Here is a 22,206-nt window from a genome sequence, read left to right as displayed (position 1 = left end):
TAAACATAAAACACCAAAAAATTTTAAGCTTTTATTTGTTTTGTAAGTGAAAAATGCTTTGAAGTGCAATGTACAAAGAGAGTATTTTTTAAAAAAAATTCGGGAAAGGACCCCTGAAAACCCTCCTCTCCTGCCATACCCCCCCCCCCCTCCAGTTTAAGTGCTGCTGATGTCAATGATTACAATTATTGATTTATTGTGAAGAGAAATGATTACGGAAGACTCCTGTAAGGCAGATAGTGATAATTGGAGCCAATGTTCTGTACAGGAAGTTCTGTGCACACACTTCAATGCATATCATTGGTGAAAGGAAAATTGAAGGACAAAACTACAGATGAAAGTATTGCAGTTATTAAGTGAGCGTCAGATGATGAGTGTAATCCTAATTGGAACACGTGTACGAACATACATGCACGAATATAAAATAACGCATCCGCAGACAATGAGTTAATAGACTTCTGTAAGTTATTTCTGTAACTATTATGATTTCAGAAATAGTTTTTAACATAATAATTGTAAATATCACATTCTTTACTTTTGTGAATCTCACGATCGGATGCGTGCAGTAATAGGATATTTTAGCAGATGAAAGCATATACAGAATGCGGGAAAACAAACAATACTGAAATCACATCGTTGACATTTATTTATTTATTTGTTGTACAGTCCGCAGCAAAAAACCTGCAACACGAGCATGTAAGTTTATTGTGAAACGACGAAGTCTTTTGCTCCAATATAAGTGTGCAGGGGAGAACGCCGAGGTTTCTCCTGTGTGATTCGTGCGATTTAGAAGTTATGTTGATTCCCTGGGCTGTTAGGCGTAGTTTCATAATAAACTTGATGCTCATGTTACAGGTATTTTGCTGCGGACTGTACAACATAATGAAACATTACAGAAATGTTGTCAAATGGATGTCAGCTAAATGTTACTCAACACATATTGTACATTTAAGAAGAATCGCGGCTGTGCATCATGTGTTCAAAATGTTGACCATTACGTCGCACACATTCTTCAGAGCGGTGCTGTAGATCGATGAACAAGTAAGTGAACATGGGTTGGTAGAACGACAAAACAAATGACCGGATCTTCTCTCTTAGCTCTGTTATAATGGTAGGGAGTTGCCTGTTTGGAAAATTGGTTAAATCAGCATACCTCAAATGTAGGCATCTGGAGCCGTGAAATCAGGGGAGTGAGGAGGATATGGAAAATGTGTTTTACGGGAAATCAAGCGATATCCAAACTTTTCATTTCCTGCAGTGAGATGCTACCCACACTGTATGAGCGGCGGGAATAGTACACGGCCGAAAGCATTTTCTCTTCTGTTGTGAGCAACATCTTCGCGCCAACTGCACACTACGCTAGTCCACACAACTGAGCACACACGTGGCGCTCATACCACACTGCACCTGCGCGCCATCCGAACGCAAATTTCAGTATTGTTCGTTTTGCCGCATACTGTATGGAGTGTGTTGCTTTATGAATACTTGAAAAGAAGAAAAGCGGGAAATGGATGTGGTGGATAAGGTATCATGCGAAAGTGCTGTAAATTTTAGGGAAGAAAAGGAGCATACTGAAGCCTAAATCGAAAACAAGAAAAAATGAAATGAAATCTTTGAGTTTTACGTCCCACGGTTATGCCGGCTAGGCTAAAGGAGAAGGTGCTGATGAGTAATGAATGAAATGGTGGAATGAAGAAAGTGGGAGGAAACGGGAGATCCCCGAGAAAACCCACGCACACGGTGTTCGTCCACCACAAAGTTCACTTGGCGGGAGCAGGGTTTGAACCCAGGACCCCATGCACCAGAGGTGAACGCTCTACCACTGAGCCACCGCGGCCCCCATCGAAAACAAGAGATAGTAGGATGATTAGACATATTATGAACCATGAAAGAAATATGTTACTGGTTATAGAGGGAATGACAGAAGAAAAATACAAAGAGAAAGACCAAGACTGAAATACACGCACCAAATAACGAAATATGTAGTATAAGAACTACAAGAAAATGGAAAAGTTTGGCTCAGAATAGGAAAGAATGGAAAGATGTATCACACCAACTAAAAAATTCCTGATCCAAAACATAGTCGGGGTTCTTACATTATTTGGCAAGCACGAATTCCCTGCTTTTCCACGTTTTCTAGGTCACAATTTACAACCTTCCAGCTTTATATATAATGAAAAAAAGCACCTATATTTCTCCCGGCCACTGAATTCATCTACTGTAAATGTACATGGTATGATTGTATAAGAAGAGAACTTTTGCAAAACTAATTTATTTTATAAAATATTCCCTACCAAATAGCCGCGGAAGGCAAAACGAGAAATGGATTCTGAGAACCAAAAATATGCATTTAAATTCCCTGACTTTTCCCGGTCGCTGGTCACCGTGAGATGCCGTTATCACGCCTCACTTATCTGTTTTCGATTTCCAGTCATTTAGAAAATCGGCATTTATTTTCGCGTTTCTAAATGGCTGCAAACGGAAAGCTACTAGGTGATTCGTGATAAAGGTATGTCTTGCAAAACAATATTATCTAGGGCGCACCTGTTCCACATTTTGATTATCTTTTATCTATTTGAAGATACCACATAATTACTGTAAAATTAGCGGTATTTTAACTTTGCAGTAATTACACTTCTTAAGTGATTCTTAATGGAAACACGTGAAACGTTTTCATGTAAACGGGAGGTGCCTGGTCCAAATTTTCTTCCAGAACACTACATGTGAACGCCTTGATGGAAACGTTAATTTGACAACAAAGAAGTTCAAGTTAAGTTGAACTTACGTATCTGAAATCATTCTCAAATTATATGGTAACACGGAATATAAACAATATGAATTACTACTTACGTTGTGGCTGTGGCGTAGCTGGTTTTGGTTGAGCTGGCGTCGCTGGTTTCTGTTGTGCTGGTGTGCTGGGACGGGATGAAACTTGAGTTGTTGTGGTGGTGGTAGTTGTAGATGACACAGCTGACGTCGTAGTAGTAGTTGTGGTAGTGGTAGTGGTGCTGCCTTGACTTCCTGACACTGTCTCAACAACCCTCATCAAAATACAAGCCTTTGGTCCATAGCTTTGCGCCTGAAGAAGAATACATCACTTACGTATAAATTGCATATGGCTAAATATAGATTAAAGCATAAATCATGTTTCTTGTGCTAATCAGGATTAGCAAAAACATTTTTAAAAAATGTTCTTTTGTTTTAAACATTTTTTTTCTGGTTTAAATAATTTGCTCTATGTATTTATATTACATATGGTCAGAAATACGTTTGTTTCGCCTTGGTGTTATTAGGCAACAACGGGGTTATGCTGGAAGAGGTCACACAGGCTTAAAGCGGAATCCAAACCGCTTCTCGGCTTACATCCGAGAGAAATTGTCCTCCATTTGGACTCGAAACCGTGAATAACTGGCAACAAATGCGATGAATCTGCCAACTCACTCACGACGCACTCCTGATAAAAATGCACTGTATTGTTAATATAATCGTCAAGAGTCACTTCAGAAGGCCAAAAACATAAATAGTTGCACAAGTGAAACCATTATACAGAATTATATATAAAACGCAAACCTCTCGCCTTAGCCATCGGGAAAATCCTATTACTTTAAATGCAAAGCAATAACGGGGAAATCTCGTTATTGCTTGGCAAGTAGAATTTTAAGGTCAGCGTATTATAATCACTTCACTAAAACTAAGATATTAAACTACAAATTTAGTATATTGATATCATTCAATTAAATTAAAACAAAGTCCAATCCAAGCTAATGTTGGAAGCTACGTAGGCAGTCGATATCTACCTCAAGCAAGCAGAAATATACAATTTGGTTTCGTTTCGTATGTTTAGTCTCAATATCCTATTCTAACATTGAGGTTATCAAAAAGACGACTTCCGCTTGAAGTGACATTCGAACCGCTACTTGCTTTACACTTGAAAGAAGGGTTGCGGCTCGACCGAGAATTGAACATGGGACGCCTGCTTAAAAGGTGAAAAGGAGATAAAACTAATGCAGATGGTTTGGTATGTGGAAATATCACCATGAAGTTCACACGATTTAAAGCATTTTTCGTTCTTTTTTGGTTTAAACTTTTTATTTATTTATTTATTTATTTATTTTATTTTATTTTATTTTATTTTATTTTATTTTAACTAGTTGGTTTAAACCAGCCAACCCTGTCTGTGCTACAGGTATCCTTTCCTTTCATTAGGAGTTCCAATAATTTTCTCCTTTGAGGATCCTGGAGGAAATTCACAATTGGATTCACAAATTTGCAAACATAAGTACAGGACACGAAAAATAATACTAACTTTGTTCCAAATAATTTTCTTTTTCTTAAGTTTGACCCCATTCGAACAAATTTTATTTTGGGATATTACACGAAAACGTTTGTTCGTAAGCAAATGAATTCTAGCATAGAAAGTAAAGTTAATATATAGGTAAAAGAAGTCTCAAAACTTGTGTTAGTAAATGACTTACCTCGACAGTGACGAGAGACACCAAAGTATCGATGGCACCATGAACTCTTACAATGTTGTTGCAGGCTCTCTCTCCCAATGATGACAGCGAATACAAACATTCTAGCGTATGGATTAGCAACATGATGTCATGCAGTGTCAAGAATGTACACACTTGTTCGTAGACCTGAAATGAATAAATTCAACTATAAGATTACAAATATTTACTTTCACACAGAAAGTGGCGCATTTTAAATCACAGTGTTAAAAAGTGAAACACTTTATATACTCAATACTTCCCTATAGCACTGATCATAGCCTAATTTAATTTTGAAAACAACTGATTTGCGTAAGTTACAACAAGAAACAGCAGCGTAAGAAGCAAGAGGCTCTCGTATTATTAGTGTCGATGGGACCTTTAAATTATAAGTACGAGGTTTATTCGAAAAAAAAATGAGTTTTACGTTCCACAGTTATGCCGGTTAGGCTGAAGGAGACGGTGATGATCAGAGATGAATGGAATGGTGGAATGAAGAAAGTGGGAGGAAACGGGAGAACCCCGAGAAAACCCATGCACACGGTGTTTGTCCACCACAAAGTTCACTTGGCGGGAGCAGGGTTTGAACCCGAGACCCCAAGCACCAGAGGTGAACGCTCTAAAACTGAGCCACCGCGGCCCCCGTTTATTCGTAAAGGCGTGTACTGCTTAAATCAAAATCTAGAACGTTTTCATCTCACATTGCTAGGTGCGCCTCTAACATTACAAAATAGTATGAAGTGCCTTGCTGTTATTTTTGACGAACATCTCCCTTGGAATGCCCACCTCTCCCAATTACAAGCTAATATTTGTCGTCGCATCAACTTGTTACAGAGTCAGGGTGTCTACAAAAATTCCAAAATGAAATTTCGTGACTTCTTCGTGACCTTTTCTTTACCTAATTATAAAATTCCCTAACATTTTCAAGAGCGAATTTAGATGTGAATTAGGCCTCGTTTTCATCCATGAGATAGAAACGTACTTTCCTTGCGATTTGATAGCGTCTAAAGTTGACCATAAACATGTTTGGTGAAGTTTGACGTTTTACGGAACAAAATTTTCCAATGTGTACTTACATTTGCATAGTTAAAAAAATAAATAAATAAAAAATCGTGACCCAAAAGCTAAATTTCGTGACTTTTTTGTGACTTTCATGACCGTTTTCTGATTTCGTGACTTTTTCGTGACCGATAGACACCCTGGGAGTTTAAAAAGCATTAACTGGGGTCTCAAGACCAAACTCATTCTTTATACATGTAAAGGTTATGTTCGTCCTGCTCTTACTTATGGACATGTCGCCTGGTAATCGGCTCCACAGAAGTTTTATGACAAACTACAAGTCCTGAAGTGCCATGTTTCACGCATTATTTATTCCTTACCACCACGGACACGAACATAAGAGGCCTACCGTCGCACATCCATATCAACATTTACCACGTCTATACATTCTTCGCCCTCGTTACATTTAACGCCACATAACGGACGCTCATCCGATTCTTCATGAACTCAGACCAGACTCCAGATCATGTTACGCACATTCACCGTTAGTTATCCATGAGCATGATCAGGCCCCTGCTCACTATAATTATCGTCGTATATATTTATCACCCTCTATAGCATAATTTTATCAGTGAACTCCATTGTTTTCTAACTAACAAGGCTCCAAGTGTTTGAACCCGCTCTGAGTAGCTCCAGAGCAGAAGATTAGCACCCTTGTCGCAACTGACATCATATATCATTGTGTTCCGTTACGGGACTTCATAATATAAATTACATACCACCTTCTGTATGTCTAACCAGATAAATATATCAATAAATAAATAAATCCTGATAACCATCTTCCAATGATACTACCAATAAATGCATGCTCAGGCCCCAGAGAAGACGCTACCTTCTACGGCCCGTCCATCTTCGGATAGGAATGAAATTGCACATTAAACAAAATATATTCGTAAATTAAGGTTACAAATCTCGTAGGTGGATAATATTATCTTGCGGAAGTTGGCTCTACTGGCTTGCTTCTCTCTCGCGGCTGTTCTCTATTTCTACATTAAGATCTATACCTCGGCCGGCGAACATGATTTCTGACAGCTCAGCTCGCGAAGACGACTGAGGAGTGCGGGTTTGCCATGTGCTTCTCGCGCAGGGGGAGAATCGTTTGCTTCCTCGTTGAGGGTGGGAGGAGGTGAGTGAAAGTTTGACAATGTGCGGTAGTTATCATGGAGACGCGACAGGTTCTGAGCCTAAGGTTGGTTGACCTGCTGTCTTCTGCTTGCTCGCCGTGGCCTTGTGCGAACCTGTCAGAAATCATCGTTCATCGGCCAGGGTATAGTGCAAGTAGCACGTGTCCATAAGGGCTGCGCCGATTCAGCCATTGTAAATGTTCCCTCATACGTTTCCTCCAAGCACAAGGTAAGCGCCCAGTGAATATTCACAAAGCAAGTTCACGTTTATGAAAACATCTTGCCGGAAAACGCTTCCACGCCAATGAAGAGATCAAGATTGAAGTTGAAATATGGTTCTTCCAAAAGCAGGCGCTAGAATGTTATGACTGTGGGATACATAAGCTACTACCTCGACTTAACGGGTGTTAGAACAATGGAGCCAATTACGTTAAAATAAATAAATAAATAACCCTGGTTCCACTAAATATGTTGTAGTAGACATTGGCAAATACACATTTTGAAGGAATTCTATTCTTTAACCTTACTTTCCAAATTTGCTTCGTATATACACACAAGAATCGCTAAATCTTCAGTTTCTCTATAAAGAAATCGCCATATTTTTCTTTCTACATGAACAACCAGTGTTATGTCGGTGTTTTAAGAATCATTGCAGTAAAAACACAGAATCACACAATATGGATATAGGCTACTTTTACAGATGTAATGCTATCTTGGTAATTTCATTTCTTATTATTTTACTGAACAATATTTAAGACTTTCTTACTTTATTGACTATTTTGAACAACGATAATAATGGAAAATATTTATTCACATTTCTATTTATCTTACCAACATATACCAATCCATCTTCTTTATGTTGTATATATTAATATATAATTTTGTTTTCTTTATCAGATAATTACAGGGTTCCTATTAAGCTGGAAACATCTATTTCCCTGACCTTTGGCAGGAAGTTCCCTGACTTTCATGACATGTGTCGGGCGATGTTGATATATAAATAAGGAATAAATAACGGTGAGTATTTATATATGAGAGCATTTATTCTATAGAGACAAATAGTAATCAATTGCTCATACGTACATCCCACTTACCTCCCATAATACTTATAAAAATATATATTATAATGGTTGACTACGCTGAAATTGGTGTACAATTAATGTTAGAAAAAAATATATAACATTCCCTGATTTCCAGTCATTTTCCCTGAGGTTCCTTGACCTGCACCATTTTCCTTGACTTCCCACCAGTAGGAACCCTGAATTCATTTGGATATGGATCGGACATGAAATCAAGCCGTCTACATTTCTTCGCGACTATGCAAATTACATTAACAGAAACAAAGTATATAAGTCCTAGTACATCATCAAGTTTTATGTTTACACAATAATTAATTTCCCTCCATTTTCTCGAAAATTACGCATGGAGATTTTATACTGACTTGACATTTTGTTAAGTTTAATCAGATTTGTCTATTGGTGTATCTCGTCTTTGGACATTGTTTTCTTTCTTTCTTTCTTAACGCTAACAATGTTATAAAATTGTGTCTTACCTTTTGATCTAGGCACTTCAACATCACATCTTCATTGTCATCGTTTTGACTGAGCTTATTAAGAATTTCCAAACAAGACAGAGCGACAAAGCGGTCCGGAGAACTCAGTCCTTTGGACACCGTGGTGATGAGCATTGCTGACATTTGATCGGACAATGGGTCTTCTATTAACACATCACTTGCTATATTCCCCAGCATATCAAGGCCCAACTGACATAAAGCGTTCCATTTAGACTGCGCACACAATAGCAAAAATCTGCAAACAAACAACATTAATTGCACCAATTCTAATGACATGATTTCATTAGTAATTCGAATTGACTGTGTTGACGTTACATTATGATCAACTCATACAAGCTACTATACAAGAGTATTGTTAAAATGTAAGATTACACTACTACTTTAAAGTAAACCCTTACTAACTAACTCACCAAGACAATTACTCAAGAAACCACAAGGTTCATTATCATATTACCAAGATTTTATACCAACATTATTCAATAGAGATTCTTAAGAACATAACATTTACAAAATCTAATGCAAATATTTGAGTTTACGGTTAGTGTAAAGGGACGTTTTGCCGATAGATGTCACTACAGTCTTCGTATCTCTCCCATATATATTTTTACCTTTCACGAAAATTTACAATTTCTTTTACAAATTTCAACCTAGAGACTTCAAATTTTTAGAGAATGAACTTCGTAACCTATTAGAGGGAACAACCTGTGCCGATTTTTTTTTTTTTTTTTTTTTGAATTTTCTTCATTGTTGAAACAGTTCGATTGTTAAAGGTTTGGATATCCATTTCAACAATGAAGAAAATTCTAAATAAAATATCGGCACGGATATTGCCGATATTATTGCCTTCGATAGATTATGAAGATTTGAAGTCTGTAGGTTGAAATTTGTAAGAGAAATCGTGAATTTTCGTGAAATATAAAAAATACATGGGAGAGATACGAAGACTGTAGTGCCATTTATCGGCAAAACTTGTCTCTTTAAACCACCCTTCAAGTACCATGATTATGCCCTTTAGGCTAAGGGAGACGATGATTAAAGCAAGTGAATGATGATGATGGAAGAATTGGTAGAGTGGGAGGAAAGTGTGAAAACACGGGAGTACCTCGGAAAAAAAAAAAACGAGCACGATGTTGCCCAAAACAAACACACTTGGTCGGGGATAGAACCAGGAACCCCACGCACCAGAGGTGAGCACTCTACTACTGAGCCACTGTAATCCCCCAAATCTAAATGACTAACAGTGTACTATAAATTAAAATATCAACTGTGAAGCTCTAATTAATAACGAACCTTATACTTGGGGCTGGAAAAAAACCCCGGCCGCCAAATCGCCATTGCGACTAGAAATACGAGATTGGCGTCTAGTTATTTTTTGAAGTTAGTACTCGCAATTTTTACCTGCCGGTAGCTCTGCTTTTTATGTGCTTGGATGGATCAAAAACAAAATAATAATAATAAAAAAAAAAAAAAATCGTTATAAAGTTCAACATTTCCAATTTACCTTCAACCTTAACATGAATCGTCTAACATCAAAGGATTCTGATGCATCCACAAAAGTGAATAATTGGTATTTCAGTACTCAACAAGAAGACATGTACATGGCGTAAAACACACACTGCTGCTTTGTAAAACTACAGTTCCTTCAGTGGTTATTTTTTATACCTGTTATAATTCAAAACTAAAATATATAGATCTATGTAGCAAATCAAATTCGTATTATTGTGGCACCTGATTTTCAAAACTGGCTCCTAGTTTAGAAGAAAATTTTTCGAGACACGCTTATGAAGTTTGGCGAAGGACACTAGAGCTTCGTACTTAAACGAGGAGTATGAAGTTTCCCATCGAGAGAACTTAAATAAAATGGCTTCTATCCTCTGCAATCAATGTTTATCCCCACGATAAATTGATTTATGCAATTACTTTCCATAGCCAAATATAGTTATGACGATTATACCTTTTTATTCACAATAACCAAAATTTACATTTGATAATGAGCTGCTAAAACTCTTAACTGAACATTTTCGTCTGCACAGCTCTTGCTCATATGCTGGTCGTGGTGTTGACAAGTGTTTACGATAGCTGAAACACTAATATATGGTTAATGTATCAGGAACCGAGTAATCACGGTAAGTAATGCAACATATTCATGAACAAATGTTTCAACTACGTAACTAGTACGGAGACGATACTAACTTTCCTCTTTCAAGTGGTACTGTGTTTCTTTCACCAAACGTCACTGTCTGCGATTATTATAGCATATGTAAGGCTTCGTAAATTTTATCGCGTACAAGAGGGAAAAAAAAATGACATGAAATTATTTCAGTTTAACGTCCCGCGATGATGCCTTTTAAGGCTAAGGCTAAGGGAAACGGGCGATTAAGGCAAATGAATGATGATGCAAGAATTAATGGAATGAGAATGTGGAAGACATTTGGAGCCACATTAGCAGAATATGCTGCGATCTGCGATGTGATCGCAGAAAATTTGTCGCGCCTGTGCAGAAAAATTGCCAGAGGAAAACAAATAGCCAAGAGAAAAGTATAAAAAAATGCATGCTATGTGTAGATGTCTTAATTGCACGGACTACTCGCATAAATATAGTTTGAACTGTTTTACACGTCACGTAAAGCGTATTTTTAACAATCACAAGTGTTTCTTCTGCAGAAAATTTTTGACTTACAAAAGCTCATCCCAGAAAGGCAAAGAAAGTTCTGCCATCGGGATTTGGAGTATCCCGAGAAAACTTACGGACACGATATTGTCCACCACGAACTTATTTGGCTGGGGATCAAACAAGGGACACCACACACCAGAGGTAAGCGCTCTACCACTGAACCACCGTGACACCCTACACTAATTGGATCTTCATAACTTCGCAGATCAATCAATAAACGGTAGAATTAGTTATTTTCTCGAAAGGGATAACATATATATATTATAAAAGAACAAAGAAGAAAAATAAGCAACATCTGGTGTAGGAAATCTATTTTGTGAAGACCTAAATCAGAGACTAAAGCGATCTATTTTTGATAATATCTGTACTTTAAACCAAACTAATATGTTGGGCCCGCGGTGTTTCAGTGGTAGAGGATTCACCTCTAGTGCCCGAGGTACCTGGTTCAATCACAGATTTTCCACGTGAGCTTTGAGGCGGACAAACACCATGTGTTTGAATTTTCTCGACGTTCTCCCATTTCCTCCCACTTTCGTCAACCCATCTTTATATTTTGTAGTACACATACATGCAACCACATCTTTCACCAATATTTCTGTTTCTTCACAGAGGGAAATTTCACCCCCACCCTCCTAATAATTCAAACATTGTGTACAATATTTCGTAATTAACCTAAACAGTATTTACCTTTATAATTAATGCAGTTACTGTATAATGTATAAAATTACCACATGAGCTATAAGTAATCAAAATTTGTGCAATCTTTTTGTAACAGACAAACTATCATGTTCCGTTGGTGTCCGTTATTCAAAGACTTCACTAGATTAAGTACCTTGTTTGTCCGTTATTCAAAGACCACTGTATTAAGTAATTTGTATGTTCCTTATTAAAAAGACTTCACTACATTAAGTACTTTGTGTGTCCGTTATTCAAAGACCACTGTATTACGTGATTTGTATGTTCGTTATTAAAAAGACTTCACTATATTAAGCAGTAGCGGCTCGTAGCCTGTACAAGCACCGGTTGCAATGTCGCAATATCAAAGGTATGTAGGTACGCGCAAGTGTTCCCCTCCCCCAGCATTCTTGAGTCTTATCCAAGAAATATTCAGGAAATATGAAGAGGAAAGTCTTTTAAGTTATATTTGTATATTATTGATTAAATTATTTCTCTAATATTAATTTAATATATAAGCTATTTCCTTTTTTTTCAAACAACCACTATCAATGTACGTTTATACACTATTTATATACAAAACCTCTACACTCATGTTATTGAACACGAGATAAATCGAATATATAGTATGTGCTGTAAGCCATGAATGATGGCGTTAATCCGAAAAGAAGAAAAAAAAGCAAGAAAATTCCATGCACGCAGTTAAACAAAATTATTTAATTATATAAACTATGCATTAATTTAGAATGGAAGGTCTTTCTTCGATCTTTCGGGCTTCAAATTTTTCTATGACTTTATTGAAATCTGAAATGCTGCGCCAAGTTTCTCTGAATAGAAAGCATCGCTACCGCAAATATTTTCCGCTTTATTTTCTTTAGGGTCCAGAAACACCACTCTCCTCCGACAATATGCATTTTGTTAGCATTTCTTTGTATAAATATACGGAACAAAAAGTCCATTTTCAGGAACCACGTATTTTCTTTTTTGTCTGTAAAGAAGCAGGAAATCTAAGGTGTTTTCCTTTGAAAATGAAAAAAAAAAAAAAAAAAAATAGTTTAACATTCCAGCAAATTCTACACCTGCAAGACGAAAGGGAATAAGTCAAAATCACTACTTTTCAGGAGAGAGGTTTAAAAATTTTTTAAAAGTTCAGTCGCCTATATTTAGTTTTGTATTAACGATATAAATGTGAAAGTTATACAGTAACATACTTGGTCTTATACAATGCTGCAGATATGTTTTTTTCTGATACTTACAGTAACATTCTCTTACAATAACCAAAAGTACGACTTATTACCTTTTTTTCATTTTTTTAGTTATTAGTTACTAAGGGAGACGAGATGGTATAAGTCACCGTGAGAATATAACCTGTTGTACAAATTATGGCATTTTATTTATTTTTTAGTTTTAACTTCAGCTTTGTTTATTTGTTAAGCTTTTTATATCTATTGTGACAAGGTTTTTATAAAATTACACTTATTTTTACATGAACAAAATTAATATTTTAAGTAACTTTGAAACATGATAGAGCAGATTTACTTCAAAAGAAAGTATTCTAAATTTGAATCTTTACATTTTTAGATAATAAGTCCATTTCAATCATTTACAGCTCTTCTTCTTCTTCTGACTGAATTAATGTCAGGGTCTGTGAATCTTACAGCTGGAGACGACACCAAAGATGTGTAGAATCCATGATATATTGGATCTATTTGGGGTAAAAAAGACAGAAGATCTTTCTTCTTTTCAGGATTTATTGGATTAGGACCTGAGTAGGTTGGACAAACCGTTGCATTTTGCCAGTGTTTCCTCGTCGACGAAGGTCCATTGTGAAAAATGTATCATCATCTCGAAGACTTGTTTTGTAGTAGACTACACCAAATTCTCTCTCGTATTTCAGCCATCTTATTTCGAGCCATTTTACTTTATCTCCTAAAGCGTTGTGATGTCTGTGGACAAGCGATGACTTTAGCAGGTTTGAGAATGAAAGTAATTTTGTGGTATCCATTTCCACAACTGTGAATGGTCTCTTTCCTCGAGCCATTCTAACCATCATATAGTATTCCTGTGGGACACGAATTTGAATATTAGAACTCTTTTTAGATTTCTCAATTCGGGCATGATCAGCATCACACTCTAGATGAGTATGTCCAGGCTCCAAAAATTTATGATCTATTCTCTGTGTTTTCTTTTGTTTAAGAGCGAAGGTACACATTGCCACAAAATTGATATTTCTATTCTGGCCACCACACGTGTCAGAATACATAGTAAGGTGTTTCACTGACTCAGGCAAATTCATTATATACTCAAACATACACGATGCAATCTGATTGGACCCTCGTCCTCCTATACCTTCGTGCCACATGTAACAAGTTGCTTTGTCATCATTAAGTGAATGAACAGTTAAATTGTATGTCTATAAAAGTCTTTTGTAAAATGACACACTTGTATGTAAATTTGGCGTCGGTAAGCATTGCTGTAAGTCGAATGTAAGGACAACTGATTCTCCTCCAATTCTCTTGCACTTCTCCTTGTTACTCCTCTTCATGTCATAAGCATATTCAGCTTTAAGTTGATGATCAGATAGCTGCCTTTGAATATCGTCAGTCTCACTTGAGAAACAATATTTTAGTTTCACGTTAAGTGTGTCACAAACCTTGCACGTATCAATTCTTGGTCTTTTAATTGAAAGAAATGGAAATTCTTTACGCATAAAATTGCGATAAAATGTGTAGCTGACAGGTTTTATGCTTTCAGGACACTCAGATTTGTACATTTCATATATAATTTGCTTGTTTAAATAGCTATAGATATGCTACATTGACTTGATCCCTAGTCTTCCGTTGCAAGCGCTGCTATCGGCTGAAGGAAATCCACTCGCTTTCTCTCGCTTAGCAACAGCTGAACCCTTATTGGCTCAACGCGTGGGTGTGTGAGGGTGTGAGCGTAGTTCGCATTTTTGCCACGGCTCAAGACATTTTGGCAGCACAATAGGTAGGTATTTCTTGCTACTTCTTTGTCGTCCATAATGCGACTCACATGCAGGTAGTTTGTTAAAATGTTCACGGAGAAACAATAAACTTTCCTCAGATATTTTATTCGATGGAGTAGTGGAACCTCTTCTATCGGGAGATAATATTCCTGATGCTGATTTCTTCTTTTTGTTTATAACAACATTCAAGTACTTGATCCCAATGGAAAAGGTTTTACTGAAGCAGCCTTTGCACACTTGAACTTTATTGCCACCAGGATGAGTTAAAAAATATTTGCAAGTCACATTACGATTTCGTGGATTTTCTTTTCGAGGTCTTGAGCTTTGTTTTTCTGATATGGATATTAGATTGCCAATAAACTGAGTTTGTAAATTGTGGTCTCCCAGCTTCCAAAAATCTTGAAAAATGGTCTCGAGTTCCTCTTCTGAAAATTTCTTGCAGCATCCGGAACGACACGGGAAAAGAGGTATCCTCTTCTTTTCAGGGACTATAGTTCCACTTGTCGAAATGTACTGCTGTCCTAAATTCTTCTTTTCCTTTGCTTCCTTTTTCGACATTCTTCGCTTCTTTACTTGCCGATCGTTAGACTGCTTACTACTAGGTAAATCTTCATCTCTTTTCCGTTTACTAAATACAGTATCAATTTTTTCCGTATCCTCGTATTCTGAGTTGACACTAAGCTTTTTATTCTTGCTGTGTTTGCTTTGCGAGTCCAAAACGGGTTGGGAGAAAGATATACGTTTCTTAGTCTGTTTAACACTATCCTTATTTTGTTGGAGAAAACGTTTTCTTCCATCAATGTTTTTTTGATAAGAACTAGAATCCGAAGCGCCATCACTTTCTTCCGGGTGATAACTGGAACCAGAGTCCGAAATTAAATCACTGATACTGGAATCAGATAATTCATCTAAAGTGCTACACACGAAATTTTCTTCCATTGTCATTACTCCAGATCAAGTTCAAATCATATAAACTGAGCGTATAAGCCTTTAACTGGAAAACTAAAACATCTAAGTATGAGCAACAACAAGTAGCAACTGTTGCCAACAAATCTTTTCACGATAATGATTAAATAAAAGTGGCACCAACCGTTTTGAAAATATTCAACGCACAACAAGTTTACCGCTCCTTTTTATTGTAAAAAATACGCTAGATCAAAGTTTCCACCAGTTAGCCGCTTCCCTTTTTCCACCTTGTCAAACAGTATTATGTTACATTGTTTACTTTGCCGACAAAAGTAACCATAAGAACTGAAAACTCTAATGACTTATTACTTTAAGAATAACATACTTTGGTATTGTTTCAGATAGAAATGCATTTGGCGAAAGGGAATAAGTCGACTTATTCCCTTTCACTGTGTAGATCTTTGAATGATACTGACTTATTCAAAACGAGAGCATGCTTATATCTCCCTTATTTATTATCCTACGAGTGCCATTTTTTTACAGTACATAGAGCCAAACCATATATTTCAAATTGTCAAATAAAAAAAATATGAGATTTTTGACTTATTCCCTTTTGCCTTGCAGGTGCAGAATTAGGCTAAAGAAGACAGATGAGTATTGGAAGTGAATGATTTGATATTAATTTATGCTCTCCGCCGGAAATCTAACACGGAATCATGTGCACGAAAGACACAGAGCTAGGAATTAGACCAGTAGTAAGACATTTTCTTCTTGGAGACTCGATTTACTCCCCCCCCCCCCAGAATAGGATTTTTTTAAAAATAAATCTTATCCTAAGAATTTTCACCTTTGTATTATAAATGTTAAATAAAATCTATTGACTTCGAACGACCGCCCCCCAAACTTTCAGCCTGGATCCGTCCCTGCTACCACCAGACTTATATTTGTTCTTTGCGAGTTTATGTTTTGTGAATAACTTCTTTCTTCCACGCGTCTGTATCTTCCTCACCCTATCAATTGAGTCAAGCGCTGCTAAGCGGAGGAATTCGTAACTATTACAGAAGCTGACCAGTTGCGGAAGAAAATGCAACCGTAAGGGTCCAATACGGGATGATAGGAGCGTTGCAAGAATAAATCCACTTCCCCATGTTAAGAGATAGGAGCTCGCTGCCATATGCTCAATGTTACTGCTTCCAGTGGCAACGTTAGCTGCCACTGGAAAGGTAAATCTCTCTCTTTCTTTCCGTTTTTTAATTGACTTTTTTCAGAAATGCATCAATACTGTTTTGCGTTCAAGACCAAAGGTTTATTTTTTACTGATACACTACTTTAACACTTAAAAATATTTTTAGTATTAAAAAAATATCCGGTTGCACAACCATGCAACATACAGTACCAGCCGCCACTGATATTAAGTACTGTATGTGTGTGTCCGTTATTCAAAGACTTCAGTATTAAGTGCTTTGTGTGTGTGTTATTCGAAGACTTCACTGTATTAAGTGCTTTGTACATATTTAAGTCGACCACTTCTGTCATATTATTTAATTGGAAGATTGAAAAAAAAATACACAAAAAAGAAACGATATAGTTACTATTTTTGAGCTATTTCGAACTTTGATACTAATTTAAATAGAATTGTTATAAATGCTTCATAGACAAGCAATGTATTAATATAAGCAAGCAAATAAAGAACAGAAGAACCTCTTACCTTAGAAGCGTCGTATTCTTTGCCATTACACTAATATTCTCCTCTTCAAAACTGAGATTTCTTAGAATGGTAGCTATTTGTAAAACTCGCTGTCCATAGAAGTCCTGCGTACCATACGTCCTTCCTAAACAAAACAGTTCCCGATCCGATTCTTCAAGCTTCAACCACGATTCTTTCTTCTTCTTCGGTGGTTCTACAGTCTCCACTTTCAAATTAAATTGTTTAGCAATTTCACTCGGTAGCTCCGGCAGAGGTTCGTCTTTGTTCTCCGCGCTATCGTTGCTTTGACTCTCGTCCGACACCTTTTTCACTTCACTTGTCACTGTGACAGTATCATCACCAGTCGTCGTCAGTTCCGATTCACCTTCTTTTACAATACTACACTCATCAACGTCCATCGGTTCCTCCGATTTTTTCGGTTCTTCTGGTTCGTCTACCACACCTTTATCTTCACTCACTACATCCTCCCCCTCTATTTTATCCACCACCTCACTTTTAACACTCATCAACTCACACTTCTCGTCCTCCAACAAGTCCACGGGATTCGAACCTGACAGACTATTCTCTCTCGGTAGAGTTGGGTTCGGAAGAGGCAAGGTGTCTGCTGCGATTTTACTTCGAGTAATAAAATTTTCATCGATCAACTCCCAAAAGTCCGAGTCTTCCACTACATCATTCCAAAAGTGTCCCATAGGGTGATTTCGAATATTTCCATACACATCGGCAAAAAATTCACGCGTTGATGCTGCAAATATAAAAACATAGTGAGCTGCATACTTAGAAAATTAAGAAACAGATACTTGTATTTAAAAGTTACTTGTATTTAAACAACTGGAATTGACAGAATGTTCCTTATCGAGTTCACATCTGAAACACCTTCCATGGCCTACCTCGTCTCTTGCCAGACAATGAATGATACATCAACACATGAAGAAAAATATTAAGGCTTTTGATCACTTAAACCATACTAAGTTTCAACAGAATGTAATCCAATTATTTTCATCAAACGATTACATTCTTACACTTTAGAAGATAAATGAAATAAATATAATGTAGCTGATGAATATTTTTCACTGAAATTATTACGTAACCACATACGCTTAATAAAAATAACGAATAATGAGAACGTCCTAAAATGGCCCGAAAAAAAGCTGTGAAAAAAACGTTTTTTGTTTTAATTTTTTGACGATGTTGCCATCACTTTCAGACCCTCAAAAAATGTGTTATACCTAAGGGTATTTCAATATTAAAAAATAAAAAAGAAAGCGACATGCCCTGCCCAAAAGTTTTTTCCTACGATTTGTTTTTAATTTTTAACACAGCAAAAAGACAAGAAAGTACGCATCCATGGTTTTGAAAAAGTGTTCACATCTATACCTACATAGTATCTACAATGTGAAACTTTGAAATTATTTGGACCACCCCATCAGAATTTAAAAAAATACTAAATTTTGAGCACATATGATACAATAATTCGGTAAGGGGTGGGGGTAGGGGTCCAAACATTTTTGGGGGTGGTTTTAGGTCGATAACATTTTGGGTCAATAAAGACCCAATCTGGATCAAAGGCCAATTTCACTATCCTACTAGGAAAGGCCCTATGTGATTTTCTTAACAGCTGATTTTTTGCCATATTAATTTTCAAATTTTGTTAATTTTGCATAAGAAGTGGAAATTAGTTTCATAAATGCTATATTGGAAGGAAGTGGTGTACAATCATTCAACATTTTGTGCACATACTTACAATTTCTTGATATTTTTTCTTCAAGTATTCGTCAAAAAGGGAAGAGGATTCTCAAAACATGTAGTACTTTAATAATGGAATTCTGTGTTTCTAAAGAATGCATTAAAGATGCTGGGAACTTATTGGTGAAATGTTTGCAGTAAGTCTTAGACTTGGGTTGTTTTAGGTAAGTGTTGAATTCTCACTATTATTGATTATTATGCCTTTGGTGGCGTAAACATATAGTACAGTAACCTTTATGTGTAATGTTTCAAAATTCTCTTTTGTCCGTGCAAATTCTCTTCAAGAATTTGAAGCTTAAAATATATAAAGCTATAAATGTTATGTAAGGTTGCGGTTGGTTGGAATATGGTAAGACAAACTAATGGTTATGTATGGTAAGACAAATCATTGGTTAGTGTATGGTAAGACAAGCTTACAGTAGATGTATGGTACGACAAACTAATAGTTGGTGTATAGTAGACATTACTGGTTGGTATACAGTAAGACAAACTTATGGTTGATGTATGGTACGACAAACTAATGGTTGATGTATGGTTACGACAAACTAATGGTTGGTGTATGGTAAGACAAACTAATAGTTCGTGTATGGTAAGATAAACTAATGGTTGGTGTATGGTACGACAAAGTAATAGTTGGTGTATGGTAGCACAAAACTATTAATTGGTGTATGGGAAGACAAACTAATATGCCTCTTGTGTATGGTAGCAAAACATGGTCGCTTACTTTGAGGGAAGAGAGTACACTGAAGGTATTTGAAAATAAAAGTCCTGGTGGGAATTTTCGGGCCCAAGAGGTACAGGAATGACGTAAACTTCGTAACGAGAAACTGTATAACATATATAGTTTACTTATGATATGATCTTAAGTCTAAGAGGCTCGGGTGGGAAGGTCAAGTAACCAGAATGGAAAAAAGTAGGAAAGCTTTTAACTGTAAACCCACCTAAACCTCCTAAACTTGATGACCCTAACAATGCTTGGTAAACGATATATATTATGCAGTTCCTCTTTATGAAGTTTCAGTTATTCCCTATTCCCGCCCCTCTTGGGTCTGAATATTCTGCTTAGGATTTTATTTTCAAATATTTTCAGTCTGCGTTGTTCCTTCAAAGTAAGCGACCATGTTTCGCATACATACAGCACAACAGGCATAATTATCGTTAACATATATATTTTAAACTTCAAATTCTTCGACATAATTTGTGAAGACAAGATTTTGGACTGAATAGTAACACGAATTTCTTGGTATATGTCGACATTTAATTTCTTCGTGGATATGACTTTGATCTGTTAACGTTGATCCTAGATATTTGAAAGTATTCACTTTGTCGAAAGTATTATTTGATATGTTAACGTATCATAATTTGCAGTATTACGTCACGGCGAACTTGCATGTATCTAGTTCCCTATAGAATTCCATGTCCCTGCATGCGTTTAATAAAACCTTCGCATTTCTTCCTATTGTTCTCACATTATTTCCTGACATGTTTACATTATCAGTATGATAAGTAACGAAAATACAATTCGTACATTTGGGGAAGATCGAAGTTACAATCGTTTCAAAGCACATGAAATTACTAAAAATGTATGTATTACCAAGTTCTGTAGTTTGGTAACTTGGGTTTAGTACTTTCAATGCTTTATATTCATTATAAAGGTGGAACATGTTCCAGTGCATGTATTCCGATTCTTTTTTCACATTTAACATGCTCATTATTTTGGGGCTAGTTACGCTTGTTTCAGTTCTAAGAGAGACGAAACTGTAAGACTCAAGGAATTGATTATTAACGCTGTTAATGCACGTGCCGTCATGAGTTCCAGCTCATTGATTCGTACGGGAAAAATGTTAATTTCTGTTTCAAGCGAGATTTAATGGTTTAATTTTATTAATCTATTCTTCAAAACTTGTGAAGATTAAATTCGTGTGACATTTATACATTTAATTTAAGTAACATTAAATCAAGTTACTTCTGAACTTCGATATGTACGTACTTTATCCTTAACACGGAAGTTTAGAAATAAACGATGCGTTCAGCATTGAAATATGAAACTATATTTCAAAGTTAATCAAAGTTATTTCAAGAAGTCGTCGTCGTGTCTACTGTAGCACATAGAAACTCGTTCGTTTGTGTTCAATTTACAAACTGCAGATCATAAAAGTAACAAGCAGCTCCTGGTTAGTTCAGATGCGTAACCAAATTAGACTTTTCTTTCTTCTCATTTATTTTTGTAGTCGTAATCACTTCTGAGCAGCCAGTGACTTGAAATTCGTGGATGTGTGGTCAACACATCGCAAGGCCCATCATAACTGTTGCTTTTTTCATCGGAGTCTAATACCTTTTTCACTCAAGTAGCTGTTTTTTTGATCGGGGTCTGCCACTTCTTTCATGCAAACAGCTGCTTTTTGACCGGAGTCTGCTATTTCCTCCATTCAAGTAGCGGTTTTCTTAACCGGAGCTTGCTTGCGACTTTTTAAATTCAACTAGCTACGTATATACTTGACTGAGATCTGCTACTTCTTCCATTCAGGCAGATGTTTTCTTATCTAAAAAGTCTGTTCCTTCTCTCATTCAAGTTTTTTTCTATTTTTTTTTTTTAATTTTAAAACCGGAGTTTGTGCTTTAATTTAAGCAGCTGTTTTCTGCCTACAACATCCATTTCTTTCATTCATGCAGCTGTTTGCTTTCTTGACCGAAATGTGCTACTTTTCACAATTAAGTAGCTATTTCCTTGACTGTGGTCTGCTACTTCTTTTATCCAAACAGCTGTTTTTTGATCGCAGTCTACTACTTCTTTCATTCAAGCAGATATTTTCGTAACTAGAGTCTGCTACTTCATTCATTCAAGTAGCATTTTTCTTAACCGGACACAGCGACTTCTTCAAGTAGCTGTTTTCTTGACTGAGGTCTGCTACTTCTTTCATTCAAGCAGCTGTTTTTTTGACCGAAGACTGCTACTTCTTTCATTCATGCAGCTGTTTGCTTAACTGGAGCCTGCTACCTTTTTCATTCAAGTAGCTGTTTTCTTGAACAAAGTATGCTGCTTCTTTCAACCAAGTAGCTATTTTCTTGACTGAGTTCTGCTACTTCTTTCATTCAAGCAGCTGTTTTCTGACCGAAGACTGCTACTTCTTTCACTCATGCACCTGTTTGCTTAACTGCAACCTGTCACCTTTTTATTATTATTATTTATTCAAATAGCTGTTTTCTTAACCAAAGCCTGCTACTTCTTTTAATCAAGTAGCTCTTTGCTTGACCGGTCTGC

General features: G+C 36.5%; 1 protein-coding gene across 1 annotated transcript in view; it reads right to left on the bottom strand.

The window, feature by feature from the left end:
- The window catches only part of Bap170 (Brahma associated protein 170kD), a 149,323-nt gene that overhangs the window by 66,987 nt on the left and 60,130 nt on the right, over positions 1-22,206 (bottom strand). The window contains exons 4-7 of the mRNA XM_081739442.1: positions 17,199-17,943; positions 8,226-8,481; positions 4,476-4,640; positions 2,851-3,079 (exon numbers count right to left, since the gene is read on the bottom strand). Coding sequence (XP_081595568.1) covers positions 2,851-3,079; positions 4,476-4,640; positions 8,226-8,481; positions 17,199-17,943 — 1,395 coding nt within the window. The remainder of the gene's footprint in view (positions 1-2,850; positions 3,080-4,475; positions 4,641-8,225; positions 8,482-17,198; positions 17,944-22,206) is intronic.

The sequence above is a fragment of the Thermobia domestica genome, chromosome 14 (assembly GCF_964235325.1).
Source record: "Thermobia domestica chromosome 14, izTheDome1.hap1.1, whole genome shotgun sequence".
NCBI lineage: Eukaryota > Metazoa > Arthropoda > Insecta > Zygentoma > Lepismatidae > Thermobia > Thermobia domestica.
The sequence above is the reverse complement of the archived record's forward strand: the minus strand, read 5'-3'. Positions and strand labels throughout refer to the sequence as shown.